Genomic DNA, 25353 nt, shown 5'->3' with positions numbered 1-25353 from the left:
GCAAGGCAGTTAACCCACTGTTCCCCGGGCGCCGAAGACGTGGATGTCGATTATGGCAGCCCCCCCCCCCACACTCTGATTCAGAGGGTTTGGGTTAGATGCGGAAGACACATTTCAGTTGAATGCATTCAGTTGTACAACTGACTAGGTATCCCACTACCACTATACTATCCCTGGCACACAATGAGTTGTCTGTCTGTGTCAGAGAGACCTACATCTTAACAATACAAGGTACAAAGTGTATTAATGTTGTGAAGCCCTGTCTCTATCTGTGTGTATGAGAGTGACAGATGGCGGTGGGCAGTAGATCAGTGTACGATACGGTAGAGCCTGCTTAAATGAGCTGCATCTCAGAGTCCGGAGGTCAAGGTGACAGGAGACTAAATCAACACGCTCGCTTTCACTCCCCTCTATTTCATGCTCTCCCTCCCCTCCTTCTCCTCCCCCTCTCTTCTCAGTTAATTACATGCTCACGTTTGCATGACTGATCCAGTGCTAATAAGCCGGTGGTCGGCAGAACTGCTACAGCAGCCCATGACAAACACAGACACACACACACACACACACACACACACACACACACACACACACACACACCAAGGTGGTTACAGTGAGGGAAAAAAGTATTTGATCCCCTGCTGATTTTGTACGTTTGCCCACTGACAAAGAAATGATCAGTCTATCATTTTAATGCTACAAGACCATCGCTAAGCAGCTTGGTGAGAAGGTGACAACAGTTGGTGCGATTATTCGCAATTGGAAGAAACACAAAAGAACTGTCAATCTCCCTCGGCCTGGGGCTCCATGCAAGATCTCACCTCGTGGAGTTGCAATGTTCATGAGAATGGTGAGGAATCAGCCCAGAACTACACGGGAGGATCTTGTCAATGATCTCAAGGCAGCTGGGACCATAGTCACCAAGAAAACACTACGCCGTGAAGGACTGAAATCCTGCAGCGGCAGCAAGGTCCCCCTGCTCAAGAAAGCACATATACATGCCCGTCTGAAGTTTGCCAATGAACATCTGAATGATTCAGATGACAACTGGGTGAAAGTGTTGTCGTCAGATGAGACCAAAATGGAGCTCTTTGGCATCAACTCAACTCGCCGTGTTTGGAGGAGGAGGAATGCTGCCTATGACCCCAAGAACACCATCCCCACTGTCAAACATGGAGGTGGAAACATTATGCTTTGGGGGTGTTTTTCTGCTAAGAGGACAGGACAACTTCACCACATCAAAGGGACGATGGACGGGGCCATGTACCGTCAAATCTTGGGTGAGAACCTCCTTCCCTCAGCCGGGGCATTGAAAATGGGTCGTGGATGGGTATTCCAGCATGACAATGACCCAAAACACACGGCCAAGGCAACAAAGGAGTGGCTCAAGAAGAAGCACATTAAGGTTCTGGAGTGGCCTAGCCAGTCTCCAGACCTTAATCCCATAGAAAATCTGTGGAGGGAGCTGAAGGTTCGAGTTTCCAAATGTCAGCCTCGAAACCTTAATGACTTGGAGAAGATCTGCAAAGAGGAGTGGGACAAAATCCCTCCTGAGATGTGTGCAACCCTGGTGGCCAACTACAAGAAACGTCTGACCTCTGTGATTGCCAACAAGGGTTTTGCCACCAAGTACTAAGTCATGTTTTGCAGAGGGGTCAAATACTTATTTCCCTCATTAAAATGCAAATCAATTTATAACATTTTTGACATGCATGTTTCTGGATTTTTTGTTGTTGTTATTCTGTCTCTCACTGTTCAAATAAACCTACCATAATAGTTATAGACTGATCATTTCTTTGTCGGTGGGCAAACGTACAAAATCAGCAGGGGATCAAATACTTCTTTCCCTCACTGTATGGCAGATTTGATGTGAGCTCAGTGGATGTTTGTGGAACCCTTGCAAAGCCGGGGGGCATTGTGGCAGGGTGCAATCAGTCACCTGCTGACAACCTCTCATTTACAGGGCTGTCCCTGCAGTCCTCTCTCCCTACTGAGGTGACACACACAGGCAGCCTGATAACGCAGGGGGTGTAGGGGGACGGGTGGGCATCACGATCTGCCAACAGTGCCTCAGCTCTCACCCCGCCCCCCTCCCCACACACAAATCACACACACTGCTGTCAGTAGGCCTGATTATCACCAGTCACCTCAGTCGGGTGAGAACAGGATGCTCGTAAATAAATATTTACAGGGCTTTTTGCATGGTTGCGTATTATTGCATGCACAATTATGATAATCAGGAAGTTAAATGTTGTGCATATCCTCTTGCCAGTGGGACTTAGTGTTCACTGTGGAGTCCAGCTCAGGTGGTTGAGATCAGGGTTAGGGTGTGAGTTGGTAGTCAATTGCGTTACACCAGTAGTGAGAGAGCCTGCGGCTGACAGTCCAGTAAGTTTTAATTAGTACACCGCAAAGCTGTCACAAGCACCTAGCTACCCCCTCATCCAGCCATCATTCATTTCTGGGAGTCATCGAACATTCAACAGTGAGGGAGGGATAGATAGCCCTGCAGCCATGCAACACCAATTAGTGAGCTAATGAAATGGACAGACTCATTACTCCACACAAAATGCCCTGTCTAATGAGTAAATGAGTGGTGTTAGGTTCACGGTGTCTTTGATTTATGTGCTGTTTGTATCTGATCTCTATCTGGTCTCCCTCCACAAGTAAGGCCTTAAAGCTAGACTCAGCGAAATGATGTTGCCATGAGCACCACCGGAGATATTGAGATGAGCGAGATGCAAGACTTCGCTCTCACACAGTCACACACAGTATCTGCGCATGTCCACGGGTTCGCTTCACGCTGTTAGTGCGTAGTAGCCAAGGCACCAAAACAGCAGAGAAGTCGAGCCTCACGCTTTAACGCTCTTAGTTGTTGTGGAAATTGTTCCACTATGTTGTTTACTTTCTGCATCTACGTCATATCGCTGAGTCTAGCACCATCTTCACACCATCTTTTGCAGATATGGAATATTAGATTGGTTAATACTGGAAAGTCTACAAAGACACGTGTGTGTTTCCTTGACTGTGTGTGAAGCTGCAATAATGAGATTTCCCTGGTCTGTTAGCTCACTCTAAGTAGGCCCTGGGGGTCCAGACTGGCTTCTCCATCAATTTACAGGATGTGTCGGGAAGATGCTCTCCCATCCATCCCTGGCTCTCTCTCTCCCTCCTTCACTCCCTCACTCGATCTGACGTTAATGATAAGACATGTCCTCCGCGATCCCGGCTCGCTCCCTCAAGTGAGCTGGATGGGAGGCAGAGCGAGATGGAAAGAGGGGAGGAGAGAAGCAGTGAATGGAGAGATAATGCCCCACTTAGAGGGGAGAATGAGTGGGGGAGAGAGGGAGGTGGAGAGAGTTGTGTGCAGGAAGGCACCAGAATATACAATCCCTAGAAAAATGGAAGAGAGCGGAGAAAGAGGAAAAGGAGGAATAGAAAATCCTTGGGTCGACTTGAAATACAACATGAGACACAAAGCAGCACATATTTTTTTCAGTTCTGTCCATGAATTCCAAATGCCATGCATATTCATCTTGTATATGCCTCAGTGTGAATTCATGGCTTGTGAATCCATGCGTGTTTCACACTCGTGTAGGGTGTTAATTGTCTTTCATTAGTAGAGAGCAGTTGTGCCCAGCAGAAGGCCTTTGTGGGCACAAAGGACATGGGGAGCTGGGCATGATACAAAGCTGATGTCTTCATAATTGTGTTTAATGAAAAGATACGACAGGATTTATCCAATGCTCCTGTCGCTTGATTCCAGGATATTTATTTATGATTATGCTAAATAAAAAGGCTTTTTATATTTACTCAGCTTTTTAGATTGTTGTGGCATTTTCTTCCAGACTGAAAGAGTAAAATGGATTGAAAATGTGTTTTGTTCAGATCCTAAAATGCCTTTTTCATGGTTCAATCCACTCAGATTGTTTGCATGTGGAATGATTACTATGATAGTGATTCAGCCAAGCCATTAATTAGTGAGTTGCTTTCACCTGTTGCCAACCACACCAATGGACCCACTTCAGTGTGAGGTTTTCTGGCTGCATTCACGCAGGCAGCCCTGTTCTGATACTTTTTGACCAATCACATCAGATCTTTTTCTGAGACGATCTGATTGGTCAAAAGACTAATTAGCGTGTCTAAATGCAGCCGCTTTTGTGTATGCTTAGTGGTCTGTTCAGGTTTCTGTACTATAATCCTGAATATTCTATTGTCCTGAAATCTCAATCTGCCTGCTAGTCCTCTCTCAGAACATTATGTTGTCACAATGTCTTATATCACAAGAAAGACCTTTGAGCAAATGGGCTCCCCAGCCTGTGTGACAGAGCCACCGGTTCTCATTAGTAGTAAATGGTGCCCAGATGTGCCTTCTGTTTGAGTGACCTCTCTCTATGTAATGTTATGTATGTGCGTGCGTGCGTGCACCAGTCCAGCAGAGGGTCACGTCCTGCCATTTGTCATGGTGATGAGTGCTGACATCCTCAGGAGGAGGTAAAGGTGATGTCATGAGGGAGTTACAAATGGTTCATTCAGGTTTGATGTTACACTGCAGACAGGTCACACTGGAACACAGATGGACCAAATAGCGTCCCCAGAAATTCAAACATTTATACTAGGCACTTGTGTGCTACATATCGCAGCAACTTTGGAATCACAACATATGAACAGAATGCTCTCATACTAGTGCAACTGGTTCATAAGCACGTGGTGGTATTATACTGTACTGCACTGAATGTCCTTTGTGTTGAATGCTGTCTGGAACTCCCCCCAAACAGGGCAGGAATTCTGTTGGAATTTTCCCATTAACCATGACACACAAAGCTTAACTCTGTCCTCTTAAAAAAAGATCTATAAAGAAATAAAATAAATGGCCACACACTCTGAAGTGCGATTCTCTTCACCGAGTTCATTCCCCTCCTCCTTACATTCTAACCCTCCCTCATTTTTGTTTGCTCTGAGCCTGTTTCTTTACCCCACACTCTCCCCTCAGTCCTTTTCTCTCTGTTTGGAGCGAGAGAGAGGTGGGGATGGGAGGCAGCCAGGAGAGGAAGTGTGGTTGGGGGGAGGTGGTGGGGGGGGGGCAGCGGGCGGAGGTCACACTTTAATCATGGCTTCTGCAGGGCTGGGGGGGGGCTCTCCAGATGGGGCCATTGTACTGCACCATGCATCAATAATTCACAGAGAGCCAGAGAAAGTGGCGGAGTGTGTCTGCCTGCTCAATAATTAAGCAGAGGGAGGGATGAGGGAGAGGGATGTATGTACAGCAGCACTGGGGTCTCTCTCCTAATGTCCCGTTCAGCTGCCCTTTGATGTCACACACCCAGGGGGTCTTTGGTTTTGTCAGATCATTAAGATGTCAGCCCCCTTTCCCTTCATTTGTTTTGTAATCCTGTTTCACTGTGTGTGTGGTGTGTAGCACAGGCATGGAGGATTCTGTGTGAGCTTGTGTGTGTGTTTCTGCCATTGAGGCTGCAGTAATGTGTTGCGTGGTTACTTGCCACGGTTTGTAATTGGGCTAATTTGGTTGGCTCCTGCCTCACTGTCCGCCCTGTCCCTGACACACAGTCCACCTCATTGTCAACCGGACATGCCACATCTACTACGCTCCCTTCCGTACTTATTTTCACCAAGACTTTCACATTCTCTATATTATCGTCCTTTCACACACTTCTCCATATATATTTTTCTCTTCCTTTCTGCCTGCCTGCCTGTAGAGATGTCAGAGCTGGCTGAGCTTCCCTGGCCCCCTCCAGTGGGGCAGCAGCTGGAGGAGGAGCTCCCAACCCCCCTCAGAGAGCAAGGTGACCTCTCAACCTCTCATCCAGGAGAACAAGACCTCCCCCAACCCCCTCCCTGACCCCCTATGACCCCCCAGCCTGAACCCCCAGTGTCCTGCATCTGCCCTGCCTGCTTTCTGTATGATGTTAACACACATCACTGGGTCAAGTGACCTAACAACCCACCACTAGGTTTGGCAACACGTAGGCTAATGTAGATGCTGGTGGTAACGCACAGCGATTGGTCTCATAAAGCATTTGGGTCATGATGAGCTTTAAGCCTGTCGCCACACATTGCGCTCTCTCTCTCCCTCAACACAGCACTGCAGCCCCTCGGGGCTCGTTCCCCACCACTACCCATAAGCTCCCTGTGCTATGTGGCCCTCTCATGCCTTGTCGTATTAGGTCACTCTGGAGCATCTCCCAGTCCCAGCCAGCCACTGGATGATGAGAAAGTTGCACCCAGTCAGATCTGTACTACCAGCTCTCCTCTCCTTTGTGGACCACTTCAGTAGAAACACTGTCTGTCCTCTATCCTATGGCACCCTTTGCCCTCTGCACCAACAACCGTATCTCTATTTTTACCAAGCCTGACTCTCTCTCATTCTTTTTTGCTCCTCCCCCTCTCTTTTAATATTTATCCTCACCCTCTGTCTCTGTACAGTACAGTTTGATGGTGCCGAGTGGGACCGGTCCTCGTCGCCCACGGAGCGCCTGCGTCCTCCCAGGTCCAGTCCCCTGGCAGGAGGGGGTATGAAGTTCCGGATGCCCTGCTCTGACCCCCACAACATGATGGGGGAGAGAGTAGACCCCACCCTGCCCCTGGAGAAACAAGTGTATGTACTGTACTCTTCTTTTGTAATGACAGTTTATTGTGTACTTTGCTATCTCTGGTTTGGGTTTTATTGCTCTGTCTATACAGTAAAACTGAACGCATGACAGTAGAATGTAAAATATGGTTGTTTTGTTTTATACATGTATATCATTAGAATAAAGTGTGTTTCTCCATATATGAATGAACAGGTCTACTAATCAATCACGTGTACACAATGCCGTAGGCATAAAGTGAGCACAGTGTGAGTGGGTAGTCCATTACTCTTCCTGGTGGTCTCTTAAGGGCTGTTACAGGATCCACTGGAGAGCCCCACTCATCTCTGGGTTTGAGTGAGCATGGTCTGGTCTGTGTGACCCCTGCGCCATCTGCCCTTAGTTAGTAAACCGTGACGGAAGGAGATAATGCTTGTTTAAAGTGACAAGGAACAGATTGTTAAAACACATTTGATGACACAGCAAACGCATTCCAGCAATGGTGACAATAAAATATTTGCACATCACTTTATTAACACGTCTGTGTAGCCTGCATCATGAAAATAATATACCGTAATTTGCCCTTCACTTCCATTAGTATTTCACAAAGCACTGAGCTGCTGGTCTCCTTCCATCCTTTCCATTACAGTTTTTTTCAATCGCTAACAAGCATCGGTCAATACTGAAGACACTTTTTCAAACTCTTCACACAGTCTGTATTACCAACATGCATCTTGGCCAAACAGTTAATCTCACCTCCAAAACTCGCTCAAACCACCAAAACACTTCATACATGTCTCAAAATAAGCTCGTTCGACCATAACACTGGTAACAGTTCTCACTCAGAAAGCATACAGTCACTCATAACACACTGAGCTAAAAAACACTAACAACAGGGAGCATTACATAAATGATGAACTTTTCTCTTTGAAGTTTGAATGATTTTTCACATAAATCAGTATTTCATTATAGAATAAGAGTAACACCCTTTTCACTTTATTGACTGTACTAAAGTATATGTAACAAGAATGAATCAGAAATGCAGCAATTTGCTTCAATATACTTTATATATATATATATATATATATCTTTGCATATACTACTTTACTTGTGAATAATAAAAAGTCCAAACAAAAAACAAATTCCTAAAATTCCAACAACATGTATAATCACTCATACTGTACAGTACTGTGAGGGTTCTAGTTCTCATCAACATGTATAGTATAATCACTCATACTGTACAGTACTGTGAGGGTTCTAGATCTCATCAACATGTATAGTATAATCACTCATACTGTACAGTACTGTGAGGGTTCTAGTTCTCATCAACATGTCTGGTATAATCACTCATACTGTACAGTACTGTGAGGGTTCTAGTTCTCATCAACATGTATAGTATAATCACTCATACTGTACAGTACTGTGAGGGTTCTAGTTCTCATCAATATGTATAGTATAAATCACTCATACTGTACACTACTGTGAGGGTTCTAGTTCTCATCAACATGTCTGGTATAATCACTCATACTGTACAGTACTGTGAGGGTTCTAGTTCTCATCAACATGTCTGGTATAATCACTCATACTGTACAGTACTGTGAGGGTTCTAGTTCTCATCAACATGTATAGTATAATCACTCATACTGTACAGTACTGTGAGGGTTCTAGTTCTCATCAACATGTCTGGTATAATCACTCATACTGTACAGTACTGTGAGGGTTCTAGTTCTCATCAACATGTCTGGTATAATCACTCATACTGTACAGTACTGTGAGGGTTCTAGTTCTCATCAACATGTCTAGTATAATCACTCATACTGTACAGTACTGTGAGGGTTCTAGTTCTCATCAACATGTCTAGTATAATCACTCATACTGTACAGTACTGTGAGGGTTCTAGTTCTCATCAACATGTCTGGTATAATCACTCATACTGTACAGTACTGTGAGGGTTCTAGTTCTCATCAACATGTCTAGTATAATCACTCATACTGTACAGTACTGTGAGGGTTCTAGTTCTCATCAACATGTCTGGTATAATCACTCATACTGTACAGTACTGTGAGGGTTCTAGTTCTCATCAACATGTCTGGTATAATCACTCATACTGTACAGTACTGTGAGGGTTCTAGTTCTCATCAACATGTCTGGTATAATCACTCATACTGTACAGTACTGTGAGGGTTCTAGTTCTCATCAACATGTCTGGTATAATCACTCATACTGTACAGTACTGTGAGGGTTCTAGTTCTCATCAACATGTATAGTATAATCACTCATACTGTACAGTACTGTGAGGGTTCTAGTTCTCATCAACATGTATAGTATAATCACTCATACTGTACAGTACTGTGAGGGTTCTAGTTCTCATCAACATGTCTAGTATAATCACTCATACTGTACAGTACTGTGAGGGTTCTAGTTCTCATCAACATGTCTGGTATAATCACTCATACTGTACAGTACTGTGAGGGTTCTAGTTCTCATCAACATGTCTGGTATAATCACTCATACTGTACAGTACTGTGAGGGTTCTAGTTCTCATCAACATGTATAGTATAATCACTCATACTGTACAGTACTGTGAGGGTTCTAGTTCTCATCAACATGTATAGTATAAATCACTCATACTGTACAGTACTGTGAGGGTTCTAGTTCTCATCAACATGTGTAGTATAATCACTCATACTGTACAGTACTGTGAGGGTTCTAGTTCTCATCAACATGTATAGTATAAATCACTCATACTGTACAGTACTGTGAGGGTTCTAGTTCTCATCAACATGTGTAGTATAATCACTCATACTGTACAGTACTGTGAGGGTTCTAGTTCTCATCAATATGTATAGTATAAATCACTCATACTGTACAGTACTGTGAGGGTTCTAGTTCTCATCAACATGTGTAGTATAATCACTCATACTGTACAGTACTGTGAGGGTTCTAGTTCTCATCAACATGTATAGTATAATCACTCATACTGTACAGTACTGTGAGGGTTCTAGTTCTCATCACATGTATAGTATAATCACTCATACTGTACAGTACTGTGAGGGTTCTAGTTCTCATCAACATGTATAGTATAATCACTCATACTGTACAGTACTGTGAGGGTTCTAGTTCTCATCAACATGTATAGTATAATCACTCATACTGTACAGTACTGTGAGGGTTCTGTTCTCATCAACATGTATAGTATAATCACTCATACTGTACAGTACTGTGAGGGTTCTCATCAACATGTATAGTATAACACTCATACTGTACAGTACTGTGAGGGTTCTCATCAACATGTATAGTATAATCACTCATACTGTACAGTACTGTGAGGGTTCTCATCAACATGTATAGTATAACACTCATACTGTACAGTACTGTGAGGGTTCTAGTTCTCATCAACATGTAGTATAATCACTCATACTGTACAGTACTGTGAGGGTTGTAGATCTCATCAACATGTATAGTATAATCACTCATACTGTACAGTACTGTGAGGGTTCTAGTTCTCATCAACATGTAGTATAATCACTCATACTGTACAGTACTGTGAGGGTTGTAGATCTCATCAACATGTATAGTATAATCACTCATACTGTACAGTACTGTGAGGGTTCTAGTTCTCATCAACATGTATAGTATAATCACTCATACTGTACAGTACTGTGAGGGTTCTAGTTCTCATCAACATGTATAGTATAATCACTCATACTGTACAGTACTGTGAGGGTTCTAGTTCTCATCAACATGTATAGTATAATCACTCATACTGTACAGTACTGTGAGGGTTCTAGTTCTCATCAACATGTATAGTATAATCACTCATACTGTACAGTACTGTGAGGGTTCTAGATCTCATCAACATGTATAGTATAATCACTCATACTGTACAGTACTGTGAGGGTTCTAGTTCTCATCAACATGTATAGTATAATCACTCATACTGTACAGTACTGTGAGGGTTCTAGTTCTCATCAACATGTATAGTATAATCACTCATACTGTACAGTACTGTGAGGGTTCTAGTTCTCATCAACATGTATAGTATAATCACTCATACTGTACAGTACTGTGAGGGTTCTTTCTCATCAACATGTATAGTATAATCACTCATACTGTACAGTACTGTGAGGGTTTAGTTCTCATCAACATGTATAGTATAATCACTCATACTGTACAGTACTGTGAGGGTTCTAGCTCATCAACATGTATAGTATAACACTCATACTGTACAGTACTGTGAGGGTTCTGGTTCTCATCAACATGTATAGTATAATCACTCATACTGTACAGTACTGTGAGGGTTCTAGTCTCATCAACATGTATAGTATAATCACTCATACTGTACAGTACTGTGAGGGTTCTAGTCTCATCAACATGTCTAGTATAATCACTCATACTGTACAGTCCTGTGAGGGTTCTAGTCATCAACATGTATAGTATAATCACTCATACTGTACAGTACTGTGAGGGTTCTAGTTCTCATCAACATGTCTAGTATAATCACTCATACTGTACAGCACTGTGAGGGTTCTAGTTCTCATCAACATGTATAGTATAATCACTCATACTGTACAGTACTGTGAGGGTTCTAGTTCTCATCAACATGTCTGGTATAATCACTCATACTGTACAGTACTGTGAGGGTTCTAGTTCTCATCAACATGTATAGTATAATCACTCATACTGTACAGTACTGTGAGGGTTCTAGTTCTCATCAACATGTATAGTATAATCACTCATACTGTACAGTACTGTGAGGGTTCTAGATCTCATCAACATGTATAGTATAATCACTCATACTGTAGAGTACTGTGAGGGTTCTAGTTCTCATCAACATGTATAGTATAATCACTCATACTGTACAGTACTGTGAGGGTTCTAGTTCTCATCAACATGTATAGTATAATCACTCATACTCTACAGTACTGTGAGGGTTCTAGTTCTCATCAACATGTATAGTATAATCACTCATACTCTACAGTACTGTGAGGGTTCTAGTTCTCATCAACATGTATATTATAATCACTCATACTGTACAGTACTGTGAGGGTTCTCATCAACATGTATAGTATAACACTCATACTGTACAGTACTGTGAGGGTTCTAGTTCTCATCAACATGTAGTATAATCACTCATACTGTACAGTACTGTGAGGGTTGTAGATCTCATCAACATGTATAGTATAATCACTCATACTGTACAGTACTGTGAGGGTTCTAGTTCTCATCAACATGTAGTATAATCACTCATACTGTACAGTACTGTGAGGGTTGTAGATCTCATCAACATCTATAGTATAATCACTCATACTGTACAGTACTGTGAGGGTTGTAGATCTCATCAACATGTATAGTATAATCACTCATACTGTACAGTACTGTGAGGGTTCTAGATCTCATCAACATGTATAGTATAATCACTCATACTGTACAGTACTGTGAGGGTTCTAGTTCTCATCAACATGTATAGTATAATCACTCATACTGTACAGTACTGTGAGGGTTCTAGTTCTCATCAACATGTATAGTATAATCACTCATACTCTACAGTACTGTGAGGGTTCTAGTTCTCATCAACATGTATAGTATAATCACTCATACTCTACAGTACTGTGAGGGTTCTAGTTCTCATCAACATGTATAGTATAATCACTCATACTGTACAGTACTGTGAGGGTTCTCATCAACATGTATAGTATAACACTCATACTGTACAGTACTGTGAGGGTTCTAGTTCTCATCAACATGTATAGTATAATCACTCATACTGTACAGTACTGTGAGGGTTCTAGTTCTCATCAACATGTATAGTATAATCACTCATACTGTACAGTACTGTGAGGGTTCTAGTTCTCATCAACATGTCTGTATAATCACTCATACTGTACAGTACTGTGAGGGTTGTAGATCTCATCAACATCTATAGTATAATCACTCATACTGTACAGTACTGTGAGGGTTCTAGATCTCATCAACATGTCTAGTATAATCACTCATACTGTACAGTACTGTGAGGGTTCTAGTTCTCATCAACATGTCTGTATAATCACTCATACTGTACAGTACTGTGAGGGTTCTAGTTCTCATCAACATGTATAGTATAATCACTCATACTGTACAGTACTGTGAGGGTTCTAGTTCTCATCAACATGTATAGTATAATCACTCATACTGTACAGTACTGTGAGGGTTCTAGTTCTCATCAACATGTATGGTATAATCACTCATACTGTACAGTACTGTGAGGGTTCTAGTTCTCATCAACATGTCTGGTATAATCACTCATACTGTACAGTACTGTGAGGGTTCTAGTTCTCATCAACATGTCTGGTATAATCACTCATACTGTACAGTACTGTGAGGGTTCTAGTTCTCATCAACATGTATAGTATAATCACTCATACTGTACAGTACTGTGAGGGTTCTAGTTCTCATCAACATGTATAGTATAAATCACTCATACTGTACAGTACTGTGAGGGTTCTAGTTCTCATCAACATGTGTAGTATAATCACTCATACTGTACAGTACTGTGAGGGTTCTAGTTCTCATCAACATGTATAGTATAAATCACTCATACTGTACAGTACTGTGAGGGTTCTAGTTCTCATCAACATGTGTAGTATAATCACTCATACTGTACAGTACTGTGAGGGTTCTAGTTCTCATCAATATGTATAGTATAAATCACTCATACTGTACAGTACTGTGAGGGTTCTAGTTCTCATCAACATGTGTAGTATAATCACTCATACTGTACAGTACTGTGAGGGTTCTAGTTCTCATCAACATGTATAGTATAACACTCATACTGTACAGTACTGTGAGGGTTCTAGTTCTCATCATGTATAGTATAATCACTCATACTGTACAGTACTGTGAGGGTTCTAGTTCTCATCAACATGTATAGTATAATCACTCATACTGTACAGTACTGTGAGGGTTCTAGTTCTCATCAACATGTATAGTATAACACTCATACTGTACAGTACTGTGAGGGTTCTAGTTCTCATCAACATGTATAGTATAATCACTCATACTGTACAGTACTGTGAGGGTTCTCATCAACATGTATAGTATAACACTCATACTGTACAGTACTGTGAGGGTTCTCATCAACATGTATAGTATAATCACTCATACTGTACAGTACTGTGAGGGTTCTCATCAACATGTATAGTATAACACTCATACTGTACAGTACTGTGAGGGTTCTAGTTCTCATCAACATGTAGTATAATCACTCATACTGTACAGTACTGTGAGGGTTGTAGATCTCATCAACATGTATAGTATAATCACTCATACTGTACAGTACTGTGAGGGTTCTAGTTCTCATCAACATGTAGTATAATCACTCATACTGTACAGTACTGTGAGGGTTGTAGATCTCATCAACATGTATAGTATAATCACTCATACTGTACAGTACTGTGAGGGTTCTAGTTCTCATCAACATGTATAGTATAATCACTCATACTGTACAGTACTGTGAGGGTTCTAGATCTCATCAACATGTATAGTATAATCACTCATACTGTACAGTACTGTGAGGGTTCTAGTTCTCATCAACATGTATAGTATAATCACTCATACTGTACAGTACTGTGAGGGTTCTAGTTCTCATCAACATGTATAGTATAATCACTCATACTGTACAGTACTGTGAGGGTTCTAGATCTCATCAACATGTATAGTATAATCACTCATACTGTACAGTACTGTGAGGGTTCTAGTTCTCATCAACATGTATAGTATAATCACTCATACTGTACAGTACTGTGAGGGTTCTAGTTCTCATCAACATGTATAGTATAATCACTCATACTGTACAGTACTGTGAGGGTTCTAGTTCTCATCAACATGTATAGTATAATCACTCATACTGTACAGTACTGTGAGGGTTCTAGTTCTCATCAACATGTATAGTATAATCACTCATACTGTACAGTACTGTGAGGGTTCTCATCAACATGTATAGTATAATCACTCATACTGTACAGTACTGTGAGGGTTCTTCATCAACATGTATAGTATAATCACTCATACTGTACAGTACTGTGAGGGTTGTTCTCATCAACATGTATAGTATAATCACTCATACTGTACAGTACTGTGAGGGTTCTCATCAACATGTATAGTATAACACTCATACTGTACAGTACTGTGAGGGTTCTGGTTCTCATCAACATGTATAGTATAACACTCATACTGTACAGTACTGTGAGGGTTCTAGTTCTCATCAACATGTATAGTATAATCACTCATACTGTACAGTACTGTGAGGGTTCTAGTTCTCATCAACATGTCTAGTATAATCACTCATACTGTACAGTCCTGTGAGGGTTCTAGTTCTCATCAACATGTATAGTATAATCACTCATACTGTACAGTACTGTGAGGGTTCTAGTTCTCATCAACATGTCTAGTATAATCACTCATACTGTACAGCACTGTGAGGGTTCTAGTTCTCATCAACATGTATAATATAATCACTCATACTGTACAGTACTGTGAGGGTTCTAGTTCTCATCAACATGTATAGTATAATCACTCATACTGTACAGTACTGTGAGGGTTCTAGTTCTCATCAACATGTATAGTATAATCACTCATACTGTACAGTACTGTGAGGGTTCTAGTTCTCATCAACATGTATAGTATAATCACTCATACTGTACAGTACTGTGAGGGTTCTAGATCTCATCAACATGTATAGTATAATCACTCATACTGTAGAGTACTGTGAGGGTTCTAGTTCTCATCAACATGTATAGTATAATCACTCATACTGTACAGTACTGTGAGGGTTCTAGTTCTCATCAACATGTATAGTATAATCACTCATACTCTACAGTACTGTGAGGGTTCTAGTTCTCATCAACATGTATAGTATAATCACTCATACTCTACAGTACTGTGAGGGTTCTAGTTCTCATCAACATGTATAGTATAATCACTCATACTGTACAGTACTGTGAGGGTTCTCTCATCAACATGTATAGTATAATCACTCATACTGTACAGTACTGTGAGGGTTCTAGTTCTCATCAACATGTAGTATAATCACTCATACTGTACAGTACTGTGAGGGTTGTAGATCTCATCAACATGTATAGTATAATCACTCATACTGTACAGTACTGTGAGGGTTCTAGTTCTCATCAACATGTATGTATAATCACTCATACTGTACAGTACTGTGAGGGTTGTAGATCTCATCAACATCTATAGTATAATCACTCATACTGTACAGTACTGTGAGGGTTCTAGTTCTCATCAACATGTATAGTATAATCACTCATACTGTACAGTACTGTGAGGGTTCTAGTTCTCATCAACATGTATAGTATAATCACTCATACTGTACAGTACTGTGAGGGTTCTAGTTCTCATCAACATGTATAGTATAATCACTCATACTGTACAGTACTGTGAGGGTTCTAGTTCTCATCAACATGTATAGTATAATCACTCATACTGTACAGTACTGTGAGGGTTCTAGTTCTCATCAACATGTATAGTATAATCACTCATACTGTACAGTACTGTGAGGGTTCTAGTTCTCATCAACATGTATAGTATAATCACTCATACTGTACAGTACTGTGAGGGTTCTAGTTCTCATCAACATGTCTGGTATAATCACTCATACTGTACAGTACTGTGAGGGTTCTAGTCCTCATCAACATGTATAGTATAATCACTCATACTGTACAGTACTGTGAGGGTTCTAGTTCTCATCAACATGTGTAGTATAATCACTCATACTGTACAGTACTGTGAGGGTTCTAGTTCTCATCAACATGTATAGTATAATCACTCATACTGTACAGTACTGTGAGGGTTCTAGTTCTCATCAACATGTCTGGTATAATCACTCATACTGTACAGTACTGTGAGGGTTCTAGTTCTCATCAACATGTGTAGTATAATCACTCATACTGTACAGTACTGTGAGGGTTCTAGTTCTCATCAACATGTGTAGTATAATCACTCATACTGTCAGTTCTGTGAGGGTTCTAGTTCTCATCAACATGTGTAGTATAATCACTCATACTGTACGGTACTGTGAGGGTTCTAGTTCTCATCAACATGTATAGTATAATCACTCATACTGTACAGTACTGTGAGGGTTCTAGTTCTCATCAACATGTATAGTATAATCACTCATACTGTACAGTACTGTGAGGGTTCTAGTTCTCATCAACATGTATAGTATAATCACTCATACTGTACAGTACTGTGAGGGTTCTAGTTCTCATCAACATGTATAGTATAATCACTCATACTGTACAGTACTGTGAGGGTTCTAGTTCTCATCAACATGTCTGGTATAATCACTCATACTGTACAGTACTGTGAGGGTTCTAGTTCTCATCAACATGTCTGGTATAATCACTCATACTGTACAGTACTGTGAGGGTTCTAGTTCTCATCAACATGTCTGGTATAATCACTCATACTGTACAGTATTGTGAGGGTTCTAGTTCTCATCAACATGTATGGTATAATCACTCATACTGTACAGTACTGTGAGGGTTCTAGTTCTCATCAACATGTATGGTATAATCACTCATACTGTACAGTACTGTGAGGGTTCTAGTTCTCATCAACATGTATAGTATAACACTCATACTGTACAGTACTGTGAGGGTTCTAGTTCTCATCAACATGTCTAGTATAATCACTCATACTGTACAGTACTGTGAGGGTTCTAGTTCTCATCAACATGTGTAGTATAATCACTCATACTGTACAGTACTCTGAGGGTTCTAGATCTCATCAACATGTCTGGTATAATCACTCATACTGTACAGTACTGTGAGGGTTCTAGATCTCATCAACATGTATAGTATAAATCACTCATACTGTACAGTACTGTGAGGGTTCTAGTTCTCATCAACATGTATAGTATAAATCACTCATACTGTACAGTACTGTGAGGGTTCTAGTTCTCATCAACATGTCTGGTATAATCACTCATGCTGAACAGTACTGTGAGGGTTCTAGTTCTCATCAACATGTATAGTATAATCACTCATACTGTACAGTACTGTGAGGGTTCTAGTTCTCATCAACATGTCTAGTATAATCACTCATACTGTACAGTACTGTGAGGGTTCTAGTTCTCATCAACATGTGTAGTATAATCACTCATACTGTACAGTACTGTGAGGGTTCTAGTTCTCATCAACATGTCTGGTATAATCACTCATACTGTACAGTACTGTGAGGGTTCTAGTTCTCATCAACATGTATAGTATAAATCACTCATACTGTACAGTACTGTGAGGGTTCTAGTTCTCATCAACATGTATAGTATAATCACTCATACTGTACAGTACTGTGAGGGTTCTAGTTCTCATCAACATGTCTGGTATAATCACTCATACTGTACAGTACTGTGAGGGTTCTAGTTCTCATCAACATGTCTAGTATAATCACTCATACTGTACAGTACCGTGAGGGTTCTAGTTCTCATCAACATGTATAGTATAATCACTCATACTGTACAGTACTGTGAGGGTTCTAGTTCTCATCAACATGTCTGGTATAATCACTCATACTGTACAGTACTGTGAGTGTTCTAGTTCTCATCAACATGTGTAGTATAATCACTCATACTGTACAGTACTGTGAGGGTTTGAGTTCTCATCAACATGTCTGGTATAATCACTCATACTGTACAGTACTGTGAGGGTTCTAGATCTCATCAACATGTATAGTATAAATCACTCATACTGTACAGTACTGTGAGGGTTTGAGTTCTCCCTCTCTCCTGCATTTGGCCACAAGTTCTCATCAACATCATGTCTTTTCTGGTGATGCATCTTGGAAAGTATCTTCTGGAATGTCTAATCCAACCCTGGCAGTCTTCAAGAGAAGTGTCTCCACACCCCACATTCAAGGCATCCAGTATGGACATCTGGTCATGTGGATGATGGTCATAAACCTTCCACCTCCACCCAGAGAAAAACTCCTCTATGGGGTTTAGGAAGGGGGAGTATGGAGGCAGGAATAGTACTGACATCCTGGGATGTGCAGCAAACCAGTCTGTGACTGCAGCAGAGTGGTGGAATGCCACATTATCCCACACAACAACGAAGGTAGGGGAGTTTCTTGCCCCTCTCTCCTCCGCTGGCACAAGTCGATTATGTAGGTCATCAAGAAAATAAATGAGCTCCTCTGTATTGTAGGGGCCAATGAGTGGTTTGTGTAACAGCAAACCGTCATTGGACAGTGCTGCACACATTATGTGGCTCAGTTGGTAGAGCATGGTGTTTGCAACGCCAGGGTTGTGGGTTTGATTCCCACGGGGGGCCAGCACAGGGAAAAAAAATATAATAATTATGAAATGTATGCATTCACTACTGTAAGTCGCTCTGGATAAGAGCGTCTGCTAAATGACTAAAATGTAAATGTAAATGTTAGCTCCTCTCTGGCCTGGGACATCCATGGTTGCTCTCTGTCCAATCACATTTCTTCCCCTGCGGTGTGTCCAGCTTCATCCACAAAGATGAATGTATGTGCAGTTTGCCTGGCTTCCATCTCCATTACTCTCTAAAATACAATAAATCCACAGTTTTACAGTACTTTACATAATGCATAGCTGTGTATGTACCCTGTTTGGTTATTGAACATTTTTTACATTTACATTTTAGTCATTTAGCAGACGCTCTTATCCAGATCGACTTACAGTAGTGAATGCATACATTTCATACAATTTCATACATTTCATACATTTTTTTTTTTCTGTGCTGGCCCCCCGTGGGAATCGAACCCACAACACTGGCGTTGCAAACACCATGCTCTACCAACTGAGCAACAAATTGGTACCAGAGTTCTTTCACACGTTCACCGTTTCTCTCAAAGGGTACAGTGTACAACTGCTTTATCCTTATTTTATGTTTCTCTAGGACTCTGGCAATTATCGTTGTGCTGACCGTATTCACATTCCCAAAAGTGATATTGTCTGCCAACACTCTGTCCCGAATTTCCCACAGTTTTATTGCATTGTTGCCAATTGCCATGTCAACAATGGCAATTTCCTGCGCATCTGATAATGTTCTGCCTCTCCCTCCTGTGGGAGGCAACATTTTGGATCCTACTGATAAAAACAAAACAATCAATATATTTCAAAATGTCAGTACAAAATGTGAACATACTGTACTGTAATATGTAGTTCAATTATCATTGAAGGATGCACATCTCACCTGTTGTTTTGCCGGAAATGTTGTACTATTGATGCAACTGTTGAATGCTGCAGATTTGGTTTCACCCTTAAACTGGCCTCTCTCAAAGAGAGACTGTGGTTTACAACATGGTCAATAATTGTGGCCGTTATCTCATCAGAGACCACCGCTCTTGGTCTTCCTCTCCTTTGTCCTCCACGTATTCTCCCTCTCCCTGCCACTCTTCTTTCCCCACCAACCTGTCTTCCTTGATCCATGTTTCCAAGCTAAATCATTCCGAAGCCGTCTTCTTTTGTCTGTTTGGTAACGAGACTAAAAACAGGACACTTGGGTAGGCTTTCAGCTGTGTTTGGAATTTATAAAATATTCTGCTGAGATTTCCTGTATGTTTCAATCTGGTTACTGCAGAAATGCATGACATTTGCCATCATTCTGTTTTGAATATGTTTTTAACAGTTTTGGAAACGTGCTGCAAATATGGTGGTGGAGTATGAATGAGAAAAGAGCTCATGGATTTCAGAGAATGTGGTCATTGAATGCATTTTGTGTGAAAGCAATGAAAAATGATTCACAGTTTGGTCCACATACACTTCTGTTTCGCTGACTGTGGGAAGAGTTTTGACAATGTGACTTCAGTTGTGACCAATGCATGTTAGCAATTGAAAAAAAACGAATGTCCCTGTGGTATGTTTGTCAGGTGGTACCACGGGGCCCTATCACGTTCAGAGGCGGAGTCTCTTCTGACCCTGTGTAAGGAGTGTAGCTACCTGGTGAGGAACAGCCAGACCAGCCGCAACGACTACTCCCTCTCACTACGGTATGACGCTCAACATAATCACACCATTGACGTTTACATTTCAACGGCAACATCAAATCATTGCTAATGCACTTAAATACAGATTGATCTGAGTCACATGGTGCAACAATTACAGTAGGTTAGAATATTTATTGAATCATCCTCAGATCAACTACTGTATGAATCTGTTGAATGTTTTTCTGCTGTGTGGGTTCAGGATACTTGCTGCCACCTCCACTGATCTTTTATCTCACTGTATGTAGGCCTCAATCTGTCTCTCTTCCTCTCCTCCTTCCCCTACTCTTCTCTCTTCTCCTCCCTCACCCCCACCGAAGATCAGTGACACACTGATTTTCCTCTCAATACTCTTTCTGCATACTGCTTATCTGGACAAATCTCTTCTCTCTAATTACTAGCTTGATCCATAACCTTTTCTCCATCGCTGTCCCCCTGTCCTCCCTCCCTTCCTTTGTCCCTCCCCACGGTCCTTCTTCTCTCTCTGAGAGGTAATCAGGCAGTGAGAGCACACTCTAGCTCTCACATCAGCCACTCTCAGATCAGCCGCTCTCACATCAGCCGCTCTCACATCAGCCGCTCTCACATCAGTCATGAATATGAATCACCTTCGGTGGGCCACAAACAGGTGCACGTGAGTGAGTGGACACGCACACTCACACTCTCTCACACACAGATGTTAACAGTGAAGGATGGCATTGTGTGAAGCGACAGTATGTGGCCCTCGTCTCACAATAGGAGGTTCCAGGGGTCAAGAGAAGAAGTGGTTTGATCTTTTCTCTGAATGGTTGTGAGGGAGACAACCAGTAGAGCAGGGTTCCCCAACTGGTGCCCCCCACTCCCGCAATTTTTGGAATCTGTTCCCTAGTATTTGCACACATAATAGAGAGTGAGACACGTGATTGTATACAAATGTAAGCAAAGTTTGAAATTGTGTTTTAGTCAAATAAATATGTTTGGGTTTCTTGTGGCCAATTGCAGTCTACAAATTATTTGTAATTATGTTCCGACCATCCGCTCCAGAAATTGCCCACTGTTGAATCTAGTTGATACCTGGTGCAGAGAGTAAGTCGGCTTGGAAACAGACTGACAGACAGCCCAGCATCACACCAATATAAATAGAGATCAGACCATGTCTCTTCAAGAGATTTTACTCTGACAGCTTGTCAGTGACCTGTGGTTATTTAATGCAAAATCTACCTTTCATTCCTGATGGTTGATGTGCACTAAAGTACATTAAGGTTGAACCAAAAGATTACATGTAACAAATATGAAATTAAATACGAAATTATGTGATGTACAATATATATGATGTACAATATTCCATTATGTTTCTACATGATAACAATAGTGTAATATATTTAATATGCCATATACTATTTTTTTAACAGTTTCACTAAATAATTTTAATTAACTTAATCATTATGACACACCCCTCACTGTTGTCATTGGTTGCACTAATTGCACTGTTTGTCTACATAACCTGGTTCAAGTATTCATGTCATTACCCTGAAGAAGGCACAGTGATGCCGAAATGTTGGTAAATACCCAATCAATTGACTGGGAGTTTATACATGGAGTGTGTGACTTTCTTTATTTTGATAGTTTACACTAAAGTACACACACAAAACAGCGCTAGCAGTTTAGCGATACTGGTTCTGTTTGTTGTTGTTGTGTAGAACAACAGATTTCCCTGGTCTTTAATGTTGATTTTGCTAACTGTAATAATGACTAAATGTAGCTCCCCAATTAGAGCCCTTGTCTTTCTCTCTGCTTCTGTAATTAGACATCCATCATGATGGGCTGGTTGCTCTTAAAGGGGAGGTGCCGCTCTGCTCTACTGCTAGTACTGTATCGCTCCCCCCTCTCTCTCTCATCCCTTCATCTTCTTTGTCTTTCTTTTTTGTCTTTTCTCTTACATGCCATTACATCACTCATTTATACTGTATCACCCCCCCCATTCCCTCTCTGCTTTCTAGTCATACATTACGATATGGTGTTAAATCTTGATGAGAAATACCTCATAAAATGCCAGAAATAAGTAGGCTGTATTTCAGCCCTGTCCCTTCCACTGTGTCATTATGTGATATGATGTGGTCCATGACTCTTCCGTGCTCTGCCCACGCTGTCTTCTCTCTCAGGAGCTGCCAAGGCTTCATGCACATGAAGTTCAGCCAGTGTAAGGATGGGAAGTATGTCCTTGGGCAGAACAGCCTGCCATTCGACACCATCCCAGAGGTCATCCACTTCTACACCACACACAAGCTACCGATCAGAGGAGCCGAACACTTGTCTCTGCTCTTCCCCGTGCTCGTACAGACCCTCTGATTGGCAGGGACTCTGTTCCTGGTATCCTGGGTCACATTGTGATTGGACACTGACTTTAGATTGGGTAAATCCCTTCGATATTCAAGTCAATCAGGCTGCCAGTGCTCTAGTTGGACTGGACTATTTTGTTGAGGATTCAGCATTTTGTTGAGGATTCAGCATCTGCTGGCTTGTCAGTACAGTACCTTCACGGGCCTTCTTGTTTCTATGATGCCAACTCTCTCTGATTTGGGAACAGATTCACATAAAATGCAATACCTGGACTATACCGGCACCTTCGGTACCTGGGATGCTATCTGGATTAACTGTTGCAGAATGAGCCTCTCACTGAGCTAGTATTGCCCAACTGGTTGACAGTCTCAAGGAAAACTTGGCTGTACTCACACAAACACACCTCTGTTGATTTGATACTTTCTGTACTGTTGAGTAAATCCTATTTGACACTGCTTCATGTTGACAAATTGGAAGTCAAACCCGCATCACTGTATGGCTGTTGTAGCAGCAGCTGTAGGGCTGTGTCTAATTGTACTACTGTTTCCATGTGTTTGTCATAATGATCTGTATGTCTGGACACCTTCACTGCCTGGTTGCAGTGCTCTGTAGTTGACCAGCACCATTTTCAGTAGAGATGGCCAAATCACAATGATAATGGGTGTTATGGTTCAATGATCATTCTTATTACCTGGATATTCATACTGTAATCAGTGACTTTGTCATCGCTGATGTATAATTATGGATAGGACATGTTTTCTCATTTACCTGCTGTGTTCAAACGTTTCACCTGTGGTAAAAACAATAAATGGTTTCTTAAAGAGCAGTGTCTGCTTTGTGTATCATGTGGAAAGACGAGTATTGCAGTTTCTGATTCTGTAGATTTGTCCTTGGTGTTATCCAGAGCCATATAGAGAGTTGGGCCAGGTTTTAGAATGGCTGCCGTGTTAACGCCCCATATTGAACTTTATTCTTGAAATTTTGTTGACATTATGAGAGCGCCTCTGACAATTTCCATATGAAATGACCCGCAGTAAAACAAGCAAAACAGAGCAGCAAATTTTAGACGTTTATATTGAGTAGCAGTCGGCATAATAGTTATCCAAGTCTTTACTGTGTTGTAGTGTCAACAAATTTCTTAATCTGCTTTCACTGAACATCTTCATAGGTTTTTAAAAATGTTAGAAATAAACAGCGCAACTCGGAAGCATTAATTCTCAACGGCTATGGACGAGAAAGTGGCGCTCTCCGGAACGTTCAACTGCGTTGGTCTAACTCTATACAACGGGTGGGTCTAATCCTGAATGCTGATTGGTTAAAAACGCATTCCAGACGGTGTCTATTCAACATGTTACCACCGGCTAAATCTATGACGCTAAAATGCCTATTTACTCTGTTCCATCTGACTTCGCAATCCATTCTCATCGGCCCAGGCAGGGAAATTATTTAATTTTATTTAACTATTATTTAACTAGGCAAGTCAGTTAAGAACAAATTCTTATTTACAATGATGGCCTACCCCGGCCAAACCCGGACGACGCTGGGCCAACTGCACCGCCCTATGGGACTCCGAATCACGGCCGGTTGTGATACAGCCTGGAATCGAACCAGGGTCTGTAGTGACGCCTCTAGCACAGATGCAGTGCCTTAGGCCTCTGCGCCACTCGGGAGCCCAAACTTGATCTCCACTATAAAAAGCATCTAGACATTATCTCACATTTCTTTTAGACTAAAATTTAATTTTCAACAGCGGAGATTTGTATAAACCCTACAGTCTGGTATGTTGTTTTGCACAGATGGGGGCAGCCTTTGTTTGTTCACTGTTCCGAGCATGCTAGTCTTCTTTGCAATGCACTTGTCTGCCAGGGAAATGGATGTGAAGAAGTTGTCCATGGTCACATTTCTGCCTTTGGCCATGTAAGGCTCCACGAGTCTCAAAACCACAGTCGCTCACCTGCTGGTCTGGTTTCATCTTTCCCCAGATATGGAAAGCCATTGAGCACGAATCTGGTTTTGACATCGGCGCTAACCAAATCTTAACTGAAGTCACATGCACCATTATCAGTTTCTATCTGGTTTCTAGCACCCATTCACCCATTGACGACAGAATAGCATATTTTAATTTTATCTTAATAGTTTTTGTTTATAGTAGCTCATCATTACGCTGTTGTCTTTCTAAATTAAATCAACCTCCTTATTCAGTTACGCCTAATTTAAATTCAATTGTGAAGTAAGGTGCACAATTATCGCCCATTCATCCATTCAGTGAGGAGAGAGGGATGCATTTGCCAAGTGAACAAACAGATCACCGACCATTTAGAATCCCACCGTACCTTCTCCGCAATGCAATCTGGTTTCCGAGCTGGTCACGGGTGCACCACAACCACGCTCAAGGTCCTAAACAATGTCATAACCGCCATCGATAAAAGACAGTACTGTGAAG

At 41.5% G+C, this 25353-nt stretch overlaps 1 protein-coding gene across 1 annotated transcript in view; it reads left to right on the top strand.

Moving 5' to 3' along the window:
• shdb (Src homology 2 domain containing transforming protein D, b) overlaps positions 1-23733 on the top strand; it is a 29985-nt gene extending 6252 nt beyond the window's left edge. Inside the window, exons 5-7 of the mRNA XM_014169710.2 lie at positions 6442-6613; positions 20478-20597; positions 22733-23733. Of these exons, the coding sequence (XP_014025185.1) occupies positions 6442-6613; positions 20478-20597; positions 22733-22919 (479 nt within the window). The 3' untranslated portion in view covers positions 22920-23733. The remainder of the gene's footprint in view (positions 1-6441; positions 6614-20477; positions 20598-22732) is intronic.
• The last annotated feature ends 1620 nt before the right edge of the window (positions 23734-25353 follow it).

Source organism: Salmo salar, chromosome ssa23, assembly GCF_905237065.1.
Source record: "Salmo salar chromosome ssa23, Ssal_v3.1, whole genome shotgun sequence".
In the NCBI taxonomy this organism is placed as follows: domain Eukaryota; kingdom Metazoa; phylum Chordata; class Actinopteri; order Salmoniformes; family Salmonidae; genus Salmo; species Salmo salar.
The sequence above is the reverse complement of the archived record's forward strand: the minus strand, read 5'-3'. Positions and strand labels throughout refer to the sequence as shown.